Below are 13,201 nucleotides of genomic sequence, written 5' to 3' on the forward strand. Positions count from 1 at the left end.
CCAACAGCTGATGAGACATAGGTCACAGATATACAGCACAGGGATTCTAATAAAACTAACAGTCGATGCACATTGAGCAAGCTCCACTGGATTCTAAAGTGGATAGATTTAAGACTGATCAAGCAACTCTGAATTGGCTTACCAGGAGATATTTTGACTTTCAGCAGCAGAACAACTCTTCCACCACAACCTGTTGTTCCACCATACCCACACAGCAAGAACAAACCTGTGAGAACTTCTGTGAGAAAAGCTACACTATTCACTATTCCAGTCGCTATTCACTGGATGTTTTCAAGAGAGAGTTAAATATAGCTCTTAGGGCTAATGGAATCAAGGGATATGGGGGAAAAGCAGGTACTGATTTTGGATGATCAGCCATGATCATTATGAATGGCAGTGCTGGCTCAAAGGGCCGAACGGCCTACTCCAGCACGTATTTTCTATGAGAACATGCAACCCCCACACGGACAACTTGGGAGATCAAGATCAAATGTGGATCAGTGGATTTATGAGGAATCAGCTTTAGTAGCTGTGCTCCTGTGCTAACCTGATAAGCCAGTCAGTATTTTGCTATACTTTCATATTTTTTTGCCAGCACTAAACAAAACCAACAGCAGTAAAATATAATTGCTCAAAGATTGAAAAAGGAAAATTAATTTCCAAACTTACTCTACATTTTTAGTCCAGGGTTCTGGGTCGCTCATTGTCATGAAGATGCAGTTAGCTAGAATGGTAAACATGATGAACAAGCTAAATAATTTGCAAATCCGTGTTAAGGAAAAGGAAACCATTTCACATGGGGCAATTAAACAGCAAACTCCCATTACTCATCAAAGAGGTAGATTTTACAACAAGATAATAATTTCCCAGTAACCTGCATTGATTTTCACGTTAAGGAAAGAAAGCTACAACCTGTCATGCAACTAATAGACTCAATGATATTAATGTTCTCTGTTGTTTTTAAATGATTGTCTGTAACTGTGGAACTGTGCTGCTGCCTGTCTTGGCCAGGACTCTCTTGTAAAAGAGATTTTTAATCTCAATGAGACTTCTCCTGGTTGAATATAGGTTAAATAAATAAAATAAAAATGAATATAATTGTGCTAACAAGCATCATCTTTTCCTCCCACGAGCTATTCTGGGGCTACAGTTAACCATATGACATTAGCAGTTTATTGCATTCATCAAATCTCTCCTCATATTGCCTTTAATCCACTTACTGATAAACATAGAAAATTAGTTAAGCCCCAATTTTATGGTTACATTGAACTGGAAGATTTACAAGATCTGCGATAGTTATCAGTTTGCAATTATTTTTTTAATTTATTTCCATAATAATCAGAAAGAAGGATATGAATGAATTAGAACTTTAATGGCAATTCTCCTCAGGAGGTTAAATGGACTAAGCAAGTACATTGCAGGTGTCGTTGAGAATCTAAAGATGGTCTTCCCCTTGGTTAGGATGATGAATGTCTGAAACAGAAGATAAAGCACAGGTTAATGTGACAGTGGAACAGGTGGGAACCGCCACAAAGCAGATTAAATCGCCCTCCCTCTTATCCACTACTGCTAAAGCCTAGGTCATTGTTGTTGAGAATTTACCTGTTCAGGTAATAATCAGGAGACAATGTTCTGATCATGAGCATTAGAGTGCTGATGTGCCCTATATCTCAATGGGTCTTTATTGCCACGTATTATGCACAGCACAGTGACATTCTTTTGCACAATCACAAATGCACAGTTGCCACATTTTCGTGCCGTTTACAAGGAAAAATAAAATCCAAAATGCCAAGTCCAAAAGTCCACATACTGGAGGTACTGTAGCGCCCCCAATCCAGGTAAGCCCCAGGCTGCTGCGAGCTTACATCCCGATATCCCTCACCTCGCCCGACCGCCTCTGTGTCCCTGGAGGCACCTCCTACAGCTGACCATGTTTGGGGCAATATCCCGTTCCCTCTCAAACCGGCCCACTCCTCGCATCTGTCGCCACCAACAGCTCCCTCCTCCTCAACTCTATGGCCTTTGGGATTCCCTTGCAGGCAGCGGCCCGCCGTGCCCACCTTCGTAGTGGCGAACCAGGTCTCTTGCGCTGTAAGCCAGTAGCTCTATTGCGACTCCATCGTGCTGCCCTAGTTATTTAGCCATTAGCAAAATTCAACTTGGCACTTTCCTGATCTCCAGAGAAGTAGTGGAAATTGATTACAGAATCTCACCACATTCACACCAGGGGGGACTTGGTGATCAAGGCGCCAGTGGAGCCATCTGAAGATTGGAGACCATTAGGTATGTCCTGTCATTGTGGGAAGAGGAAGGGCCCAAATATACAGGTGTCCTGGGTCAGCACTGCAATGTGAAATCTGACAACATGTGATCCCAGAGCAGAAATGCTCTCAGAGGTCCAGTGTACAGGGAATGGAGTCACTCTGCATGTGGCTGGTGCAGAATTCACATTCAGGAAGGCCCATGACGACATGAATCGATGATTTGTCTTTAAGGAGTAAGACAAGACATCCTGGAAATGAACATTGTTGTGTTATAGTGGGCACAAGGAACTACAAATGCTGGAATCTTGAGCAAAAAGACACAATATACTGGAGTAACTAAGAAGGTCAGGCAGCATCTCTGGAGAACATGGACATAGTTCTGCTCTTGCCTCCCCACCCCCCAGATGGAAAAATGATCAAATTCCCCTCATCCTCACCTTTCACCCCACCAACCACTGCATCTAACACATCATCCTCTGACATATCAGTCACCTCCAACGTGATCCCACTACCAGTCACATCTTCCCATCTCCACCCCTTTCTTCCTTCTGCAGAGACCGCTCCCTCTACAACTTGGCTCATCCATTCCTACTCTACACCACCTCCCTCAGCTCCATTCACGGAGCCCAGCAGTTGTTCCAGGTACGGCAGAAGTTCACGTGCACCTCCTCTAACCCCATCTATTGCATGAGGTGTTCCTGATGTAGCCTCCTGTACATCTGCGAGACCAAGTGTAGACTCGTTGACCGTTTTGTTGAACACGTACTAGTTCTGCTAAGGTCCATTGGATCTCTCAGTTGATGACAATTTTAACTCCCCTTCCCATTCCCATACAGACTCTTCTGTCCTGGGCTTTCTGCATTGCCAGAGTAAGGCCACATGCAAACTGGAGAAACACAACCCCAAATACTGCTTGGGTAGCTTACAACCCAACGAGACAAACATTGAATTTTCAATTTTACGTAAGCTGTCGCTAACAGCCACTTCCTTCCCCCCCCCCCCCCCCCCCCCCCCCCCCCCCCCATCCCAACCCTCCACTTCTTCCCACCCACCCCTCTATCTCACTCCCCTTTTCTCTCCCCTTTTCTCTCACACACAGCCCACTCTCCCCCCCCCCCTATTTCCCCCTCCCTCCACCCTTCGCTCCCCTGTGCCCAACCTGGACTCTCACCAACGCCTCCTCTCCACCAGCTCCCCCAAGCCCCCAACCCCACAGCCCCCCAATCTGCTCCTGTCCTCCCCGACATCACACTAAATCTCTCATACCTTATGCTCTTATCTCTGGCCTTTGTTCCAACCATTGGCCTATCAACCCCCCCCCCCCCTCCCCCTCCCTTGCCTGTGTCCAGCCTATTACCTGCCATGTTTTGGCTTGCCTCTCCCATTTACCAGCTTTTCTCTCGCCCTCTTCAATCACATCGAAGAAGGGTCCCGACCCGAAATATCCATGTTCCCCGGAGATGCTGCCTGACTTGCTGTGTTACCAGTACTTTGTGTGTTTTTGTATAGATATATGTTAAGGTGTACTCATTGCAGTCTACTCCACTATTCAAAAGGATTAGAGGTCATCAAAGCCTGCCGTTAATTCGATTTTCAGCCTGAACTTCCTTCTGAACACCAAATCAGAGAAGATTCACGAGGATGTTGCCAGGACTCAAGGGCCTAAGCTAGGAAGAAAAGTTGGGACTGTATTCTTTACTGAAAGGGAGTAGATAGGGTAAATGCAGAGTCTTTTACCCAAGGTTGGGGAAACAAGAACCAGAGGACTTAGGTTTAAGGTGAGAGAAGCAAGATTTAATAGGAAAGTGAGAGGCAACATTTCCACACAGATAGTAGTGGGTGTATAGAATGAGTTGCCAGAGGAGGTAGTTGAGGCAGGTTCCATACAGTATTTAAAAGACACTTGGTAAGGTACATGGATAGGACAGGTTTAGAATTATAGTGGCTAAACATGGCCAAATGGGTCTCGGTTAGATGGGACCTCTTGGTTGGCATGGATAAGTTAAGCCTGTTTCATAATTTCATGTTCATATTCTAGGAGCAGCCATTCTAGCCCATCAAGTCTACTCCGTCATTCAATCATGGCTGATCTATCTTTCCCACTCAACCCCATTCTCCTACTTTCTCCCCACACAAATCTAGAATCTATCAATCTCCGCCTTAAAAATATCCATTGACTTGGCCTCCACAGCCATCAGTGACAAGGAATTCCACATCTTGTTTGACTAGAATTATCTACTTCAGCCTTGAAAATATGAAATGATTCTGCTTCCACAGTTCACAATTGCAGAGAATGTCTCCAGAAGAAATATCTTCACATCTACATCCCACTAGAAACTCGTTATTCTGAAACGTTGTTCCTTTTCTACCGCTTCCACCTGTGATATCATCCCATGGCATCCATCCTGTCAAGATCCCTCAGAATCTAACACAGTTCGATGAGGTTGCATCTAATTCTTCTGAGATACAATGAATATGGACCGACATGTAATTAAAACAGAAACTGTCAGAAAAAAAACCTCGGCACATCAACCAGCAACTGTGAAAAGAAAAGCACTTAATGTTTCAGCTCTGGGGCCTTCTTCAGAACTGAGGAAGAGGGAAATATCTGACTGGCTGAGTTCGTCCAGCACTTTCTGGTTTTAATTTAGTTTAGTTTACGGATAGAGTGCGTAAGCAGGCCATTCGGCCACTGAGTCCGCACCGACCAGCGATCAATGCACATTAACGCTATCCTACACACGCTAGGGACATGATGGACAATAGACAATAGGTGCAGGAGTAGGCCGTTCGGCCCTTCGATTCAATGTGATCATGGCTGATCATCCCCAATCAGTACCCTGTTCCTGCCTTCTCCCCATATCCCCTGACTGCTATTATTAAGAGCCCTATCTAGCTCTCTCTTGAAAGCATCCAGAGAATCTGCCTCCACCGCCCCCTGAGGCAGAGAATTCCACAGACTCACCACTCTCTGTGAGAAAAAGTGTTTCCTCATCTCCATTCTAAATGGCTTACTCCTTATTCTTAAACTGTGGCCCCTGGTTCTGGACTCCCCCCAATATCGGGAACATGTTTCCTGCCAAGCCCTTAACAATCTTATGTGTTTCAATGATCTTTTATAATTTTACAAAAGCCAATTTACCTACAAACCTGTATGTCTTTGGAGTATGGGTGGAAACCAGACCACCCGGAGAAAACCCACGGAGGCCACGGGGAGAATGTACAAACTCCATACAGACAGCACCCATAGTCAGGATTGAACCTGGGTCTCTGACGCTGTAAGGCTGCATCTTTACCACTGTGCCACCATGCTGCCTTATTTCAGTTTTCCAACACCTGCAATTTGTTGAAATTTTAATTCCCTGGAGTATACAGGCCTTGTCTGCTCAAGAGGAACAATTCTTCACCCCAGGAGGCACTCTATCAACCTCCTCTGTACCACTTTCAATGTGGTTTAGTTTAGTGGTCCAGCACGGAAGCAGGCTGTCGATCATCCATTCACACTCATCCAATGTTATTCCGCTTTCTCATCCACTGCCTACACACTAGGAACAATTTAAAGAGGCCAATTAACCCACACATCTTTGAGATGTCTGGGGAAACTGGAGCACTCGGTGGAAGCCCATGTGGGCACAGGGAGAACGTGCAAACTCCACACAGACAGCACCTGATGTCAAGATCGAATCCAGGTCTCTGACAGCAACTCTACCAGCAAGCCACTGTACATCCCACCTTAACTAAGGAGACAAAAACTGAGTAAAGCACTTCCGATGCGTGCGGTCTCACCAATGCCTGTACAGTTGCAGCAAGACTTCTTTGTCCTCATGCTCCATTCATATTGAGGCAGAGAGCAACCATTCCATTGTACCTTCATGTAAATTGCCTGAGCTTTATATGGGATAGGCATAGGGCAAATCCTACCATACAGTAGCATTCTGTAATATAAGCAATATGCTGTTCTCCTATTCACCAGTGCACTGTGGATAACCTCCTATTACCACACGTTATACTCTACCTAGAATTTATTTTTAATTTCCAAACCAGAGCGACCAGGTATCCAAAATGCAGAAGCAGAGAAATGCTAACATTTTGAACGTTTGTAGAACTGAGTATTTCAGAAATAATGAGGCTGAGTATGGAGAGATTTGAATTCAAGAATGAGAATTTTAAAATTTAGATGCTTTTAATCTGGCAGGCAATGTATATCAAGGAGCACTGGGAAATGGGGAGTAAACTACAAAGTGCTGGGCCAACTCAGCCAGTCAGGCAGTGGACATGGATAAGTGACGTTTTGGGTTGTGACCCTTCTTCAGGCTGGTCGGGAACCTTCTGCAAAATCTCCTCTTGGTATGGCTGAACTTGAAGAGGTTCTCCTGCTCTCTCTGACGGACGTTCTGTGAGACCCTCTCTCACTGCTCCCCCTCTGTGATCCTTATTGCTCTCCTGCTCTTCAAACGTGTTCTGACCCAGTCGTTCCACTGCGAAAATGGGGAGATTGGTTTTGATACAAGGCAAGAGATGGGTAGTCAGCGTTTTGGATGGATTAAGGCTTTTAAAGGTTGTAAGTCAGTTGAGATGGCATGAGTACGTCAGATCTGACCAACACATGAATGATTTTTTGCATCATCAGGTGGGCGGAGGCATCAGTGGAACTGGGCCAGAGGCAGGTGCATGCAGAACTCATATTGTAAACAATGATAATAATAATAATAATAATAATAATAATAATAATAATAATAATAATAATAATAATAATATATTTTATTGTCATTGCACATAAGCGCAACAAGATTTGGTCTGCAGCTTCCATCCGATGTCATAACTTATATAACTAATACAATTTAGATTTAGATACCTCGAGAACATGGATTGTAAAAAGAACATTACAACAGTAAAATAGTCAAAACAGTTCAAACAGACTAAAGTGCAGATGTGTCTGTGCAACGTGTCCATCCGAGGGAGACAGTCCATGGGGTGTGGGGGGCACTCAGCAAGGCCGGTTCAGACCCGCTATAGCTCTGGGAATGAAGCTGTTCCTGAGTCTGGAGGTGTGGGCATGGAAGACCTTGTAACGTCTGCCAGAGGGAAGTAGTTCGAACAGTCCATTACAAGGGTGTGTGGAGTCTTTATGGATGCTGACGGCCTTCCTGAGGTAGATGCCCTCCAAGGCTGGTAGCTGTGTCCCAATAATGAACTTCAATTACAATTACCTTTTTGACTTTAAGGTTATTTGCAACTTTAACATCATCATGAAATTAAACAGGTGACCATCAATATCATTTTGCTCCGCACATCATCTCCTGTCTTGGAAGATTGAAACTTAGTGATTATTTCTGAAATCATTTTAAATGTCCAGCAATCCATAGAGAAAAGAGTAATTAATTAAAATATGTTTTATATAAATGGCATCAACAGTCGTTGCATGTAATTGGTGAAATTAGAATTTTTCTATACACCCACCACCCTTTGTGTAAAAAAGCTAGCCCTCAGGTCGGCATTAAATCTTTCCCCCCTCACCGTAAACCTGTGTCCTCTGGTCTTGATTCCCCTCCTTTGAGCAAAAGACTGTGTGTTTACCTGATCGATTCCTCTCATAATTCTGTACACCTCCATAAGTTCACCCCTCATCCTTGTGCGCTCCAAGGAATAAAGCCCTGGCCAGCTCAACCTGTCCCTATATTGTAGCTCAGTCCCTCGAGTCCTGGCAACATCCTGCTAAATTTTCTCTGAACTACTTTCATGCTTGACAACATCTTTCATATAACATGGTGGACCAAAACTGGACACAATACTCCAAATGTTGCCCCATCAATGTCTCATATAACGAACATGACTTCCCAACTTCTATACTCAGAGTTAAATATTAAACGTAAAGTTAAATATGTATTAAACAAAATGTTATGTTCTATGTTCTTTTTGTGTTTGATCCTGCCATACAATAAGCCACTTTCAATGCACACATCTAGCGATATCCAGCTTTAATTAATTTCTTATCATAATGTTGCTTTGTCTCACCTTTATCATAAAACTAACTCGCACTGGGTAACTGGTTGACTAAGACATTTGGGAGTTGCTAAATAAATGCCAATGGCAGTTAAATAAATAATGTCCTATGAAGCAAGTTTGTCAGGTAGAAAATACTAAACATTTTTTAACATTAAATCATGATAGATCAGCCATGATTGAATGGCGGAGTAGACAATGGGCTGAATGGCCTAATTTTGTTCCTGGAATTTATAAACTTATCTCAATTTCACCTGGTGGGAAAACTGCAAAATTATCACCTCCAATTTCTGATATCAGAAAATGCAACTTGTTATTACTTGCTTGTTCTTGAACCATCCAGTGGTACCATACATTCATAGACTATATTGTGTTAAATATCACAGGTAAAGGCAGACTTCCTGAGACTTACTCGCTTTGAGGCATAGAAGGGATCTAGTTCTTCCAGAGGATCTCCGACTAACTCTGGAGGAATATCTCCATAGATAAATGGCAGGGTCTTGCCAGCCTCAAGGTCTCCTTTGGGTTTGATTTCCCTGACTTCCTCTTCTACAACAGGTTTTGTTGCCGTTTCAGCTTTTTCCTTCGCAATTCTTTTCTCGATTTCATCCAAAGACTCTCGGGTGAATCGGCGTAAACTGTCAGGTCCCGGATGCTTGAGGAAACACGCCATCTTCTCATTCTGTAGCCCTTTGATTTATATCGCTCGATCTCCCCAGCAAAACAGCTGCATTGCAAAACAAATGGAGGAAAGTTAGAAAAATCAGAGGGTTTTTTTTTAACAGGAAATATTGCATAAATGGAAATCCGACATACTAGTAAGTATTAATATCCAATCTTGCATCTCCTTAGCAATCAACTCAATAAGCATGTTGGGATTACACCAGAGTCATTAATCCATCAGCAGGTTTAGCTATGTAAAGTACACTTGCTGCTCCTGTGTAATGTAATAGATCTTACCCTAATTACAAACGCCCGACTTATGAACACCCCATACTTCCGAATGATCATTTGGCAGACCGGCGGGTTAGGTGGCGATGGATTTTCTGGATGCTGTTGGGCTACCATTCAGCTGGGCAGGGATGGTGTATTTCTCGTCTTCTCATCCCCCACTCTCCCACCCCACATGGGCGCTACAGTCAGGGCTGGGACAAACCGAGCAGAGCTTGGAGTGTTGAGGAAGACTTGCTTATAGAGCCAGTGAGGGTGCACCATTCCATGTTTACTCACTCTGCCATCACAGCTGTTTCTGTGATCCACTCAAACACACTGCTTTTGCTCACTCCCCACTTACGAACAATTTGAGTTACAAATAGCTGTTCGGAATATAACCCAGGGATTTACTGTATCCCTAACCAATACCAGAGAATATAAATATTACCATATATAGCAACATATAATAGTATTACGATTTAATACCATTTTGCCTTCAAAATATATATTTTTAACATAGAACATAGAACATAGAACAGTACAGCACAGGAACAGTTCCTTTGGCCCACGATGTCTATGCAAAACATGACCTACTCTTATCTGCCTGCACATAATCCATATCCATTCATTCCTTGTATAGTCGTGTGCCTATCCAAAAGTCTCTTGAATGCCACTATTGTACTTGACTCCACCATCATCAACAGTGTGTTCCAAGCAGCCACCACCTCTATGTAAAGAACTTGCTTTGCACATCTCCTTTAAACCTTGCCCCTATTCCTTAAAGCTATGCACTCTAGTATTTGATGTTTTCATCCTGGCAAAATGATTGTGACTATCTACCCTATCTACGCCTCATCATTTTACTTCGGAGTCACGTGAGTGACTACGTGAAGACCCCGCCAGCACGCATGCGCGTAATAGCGTCTCACGCAGTGCAACAGCGACGGGCGGGGGAAGAGCTCTCCCGCAGCAAAGTTTAAAACGGGACCTGCAGGTAACTTAATCTTATTCTGAGGTTGTTTATTTCGATCCCTTGCTGTGTTCTGTATTTCAGCAGACATGGACAAGGGAAGGAAAATAAAGAAAGTCGCGTCCCGTACGACTGTGGTGGACCAGGAAGGTTCCGGCAGTGGGGGGGCGACCGACGGCACCGGGACAGCATTCCCTGCGGTCCACAGTCACCGACTCAAACACTGCTCAGCTGAGCCCAACGCCGCAAGCTGCTCAGCTCAAACCAACGCAGCGGGTTGGAGGTAAGGCGAAGCAGAAGTCGGTCCAGCCGATAGACTCGGACGAGTCCGGTCAGGAGGATGTGCTGCCTGAGAGCAGCAAAGGTGACCGTCTATCCCGCATGGAGCGGTTGATGGAGCAGATGCTCCACCGAGACTTGCTCCGGGAGATGGATCAAGCTCGCCATGGGCGTGCTCGCACACCCACAATAGCACCGTATTCGGCACTGTCCATCGCATCTCCCTCGACAGAGGGGAGCGTTGGGGGCCAGGGCTGGGCTGGCCTGGAAGAGGGGTTCGTGGCTGAAGATACCAGCAGTGTGCTGGGGGTGCAGGACCAGGAAGAGCTGCTGGGAGTGGTCAACAAGTTTGCGGTACCACCGCGAGCGGGACAACCATTGCAGGCCAAACTGGCGGCCAGTATAGACTACCTGTCCTTCCACCCTCTGCAGGAACAGGTAGTCAATGAAACAATGGACAAATACATACCTCGAGAGAACTGCATCTCGCTAAATGTACCCGCAGTCAACAGCCAAATCTGGATTACATTGGGCTGGGCATAAGGGCCCAGGAGGTGAAGCTTCAGAAAGTATTAAAACTTCTGACTTCAGCCTTAACGTCCTACGCTCGTTCCGTTGATGGGGTCGAAATGACAGATAACCAGCAGGACACACTGGCCCTGTGTAATACACAGTATGAAATAAATTGCCTGCGGAAGAACACCATCAAACCTGCCCTCAACCCCAAATTCGTAGGGTTGTGCAAAACTGCAATGGCACAACCACAGATGCTGCTGTTTGGAAAAGACTTGTCCAAGCAAGTAAAAGAACTGGACGAAGAGTCTAAAGCCGTTGGGCTTATGAGGGCAGCTGCAGGAATGAGTAAAACCACACACCCCAGGCGGCAGCACCCCTATGCATCCACCAGCAGGCATCAACACCAGGGTGCTGGTGAAAGCATGAGGGCCGCACATCAACCACAAAGGTATTTTTTAGGCCAAGGCCCAGAATGGCCCTCATGGAAGATGCGCCAACCCCACACTCCGGCGCCTCGACCAGTGAAGAAACAGAGGCCGAAGAAATGAACATACCACCGGTAACCATGGAGGTAGGTGGGTCTGGTTCCTTCCAGAACATAAAAGGTGTAGGTGCAGGTTTCCTCAAGCATCCGGGACCTGACAGTGGGAATTAAAAAGGTAGGTGATTTGTATGAATTGGGAAATTTATTATCATTTCAACAACTAAAATCAAAATTTAAATTGAATAACAATCAATATTTTAAATACCTACAGGTATGTGACTTTATGAAGAAATATATACCAAGATTCCAAAGTATAATTTTAGACCCACTGGAAGAAGTAATGAATATCATTGCGGAGTCAACAAAATTAATATCATGCTTGTATAACAGTATTTTAAATATAGAATTACCATCAACAGAGGCAATTAGAGAAGACTGGGAAAAATAATTAATGATAAAAATCTCAAAATGCCAATATTACGCACTCATTTGTCTCTTGTTCAAAAATTTATAAATTTTGGTGTGATATATTTGATATATTCTCAAAGCTATTTAAGACAAAAATGGAACCTAACACTGAAATGATTAAATTTGGAGTACGTTGAGATGGGAACAAATTAAATACACACCAAAACTCATTTTTTTCAATTATGGGTTAATAACAGCAAAAAAATCTATACTTAAATTTTGGAAAAATGCTAATACACCAACATTTAAAATGTGGATCAGTAATATGCTGGACACAGCACATTTGGAAGAAATGAGACTCCTCCTAATAGACAAACAAGACCTATTCTTAAGGAGTTGGTCCCCATTTATTGATTTCTTGGATTCATGTGGTGACATAGTATCATGAAAACCAACAGTTTCAGGTATGGGTGAAAGATGATTTAGAATATTAAAATAAAAAAATCTCACTGTGGCAATGGACTAATCTCCCTCCTGCTTTCCTTCTTCACTTATTCCTTGTCTTTCACTTTTTCTTTACTGGTTTTTCACCCACGCTCACTAATTTATTCTTCAAAAAAAAAAAAAAAAAAGTGTAGGTCCTGTACTAACTTGTTACACTTGTTTTGGGGAGCATGGAGGACTATTACAGTTGATAAATATATACTACAATATATTCAGGGATACAAAATTGATTTCATCCAAAAAAGTATGCCACCAGTTCAACATGTACCTGACAGGGAGTTTGTACTCTCACAACGGGAAAAATTCGAAGGACATGCAGAACTGGTGAGGTTACATGCTAAAGGATTATAGAGAGAACGGAGCATGACTCTCTGGAATTTGTATCGAATATTTTTACAAAAACCAAGAAAAATGGTGGATGTCACATCATCATTGACTTAACTAGACTGAATACTTTTGTTAAGTATATACATTTCAAAATGGAAACATTTGTTACTGCCAAACAATTAGTTTCCGAAGGATACGTCATGGCATCCATCGATTTAAAAGATGCATACTATTCAGTACCCATTCATAAGGATCATCGTCGATACCTAAAATTTAACTGGATGGGGCAACAATGGCAGTATAAAGCGTTGCCTCATGGGTTAACATCAGCCCCAAGACAATTTACCAAGATATTGAAACCAGCCTTGGCAATACTAAGGAAACAAAAACATATTGTTATGGCATATCTTGATGATATTTTGATTGTGGAGAAAACCCTGGAATTAGCTAAATCAGCGGTTTTAGCTACCAAACATCTGTTTGAAACACTGGGGTTTATCATACATCCAGATA

General features: G+C 43.5%; 1 protein-coding gene across 1 annotated transcript in view; it reads right to left on the minus strand.

Moving 5' to 3' along the window:
* The window catches only part of LOC129710391 (sodium channel protein type 2 subunit alpha-like), a 241,316-nt gene that overhangs the window by 154,464 nt on the left and 73,651 nt on the right, over positions 1–13,201 (minus strand). The window contains exons 2-4 of the mRNA XM_055657358.1: positions 8,680–8,994; positions 1,355–1,473; positions 670–759 (exon numbers count right to left, since the gene is read on the minus strand). Of these exons, the coding sequence (XP_055513333.1) occupies positions 670–759; positions 1,355–1,473; positions 8,680–8,940 (470 nt within the window). The 5' untranslated portion in view covers positions 8,941–8,994. The remainder of the gene's footprint in view (positions 1–669; positions 760–1,354; positions 1,474–8,679; positions 8,995–13,201) is intronic.

Source organism: Leucoraja erinacea, chromosome 27 (genome assembly GCF_028641065.1).
Source record: "Leucoraja erinacea ecotype New England chromosome 27, Leri_hhj_1, whole genome shotgun sequence".
NCBI classification, from domain to species: domain Eukaryota; kingdom Metazoa; phylum Chordata; class Chondrichthyes; order Rajiformes; family Rajidae; genus Leucoraja; species Leucoraja erinaceus.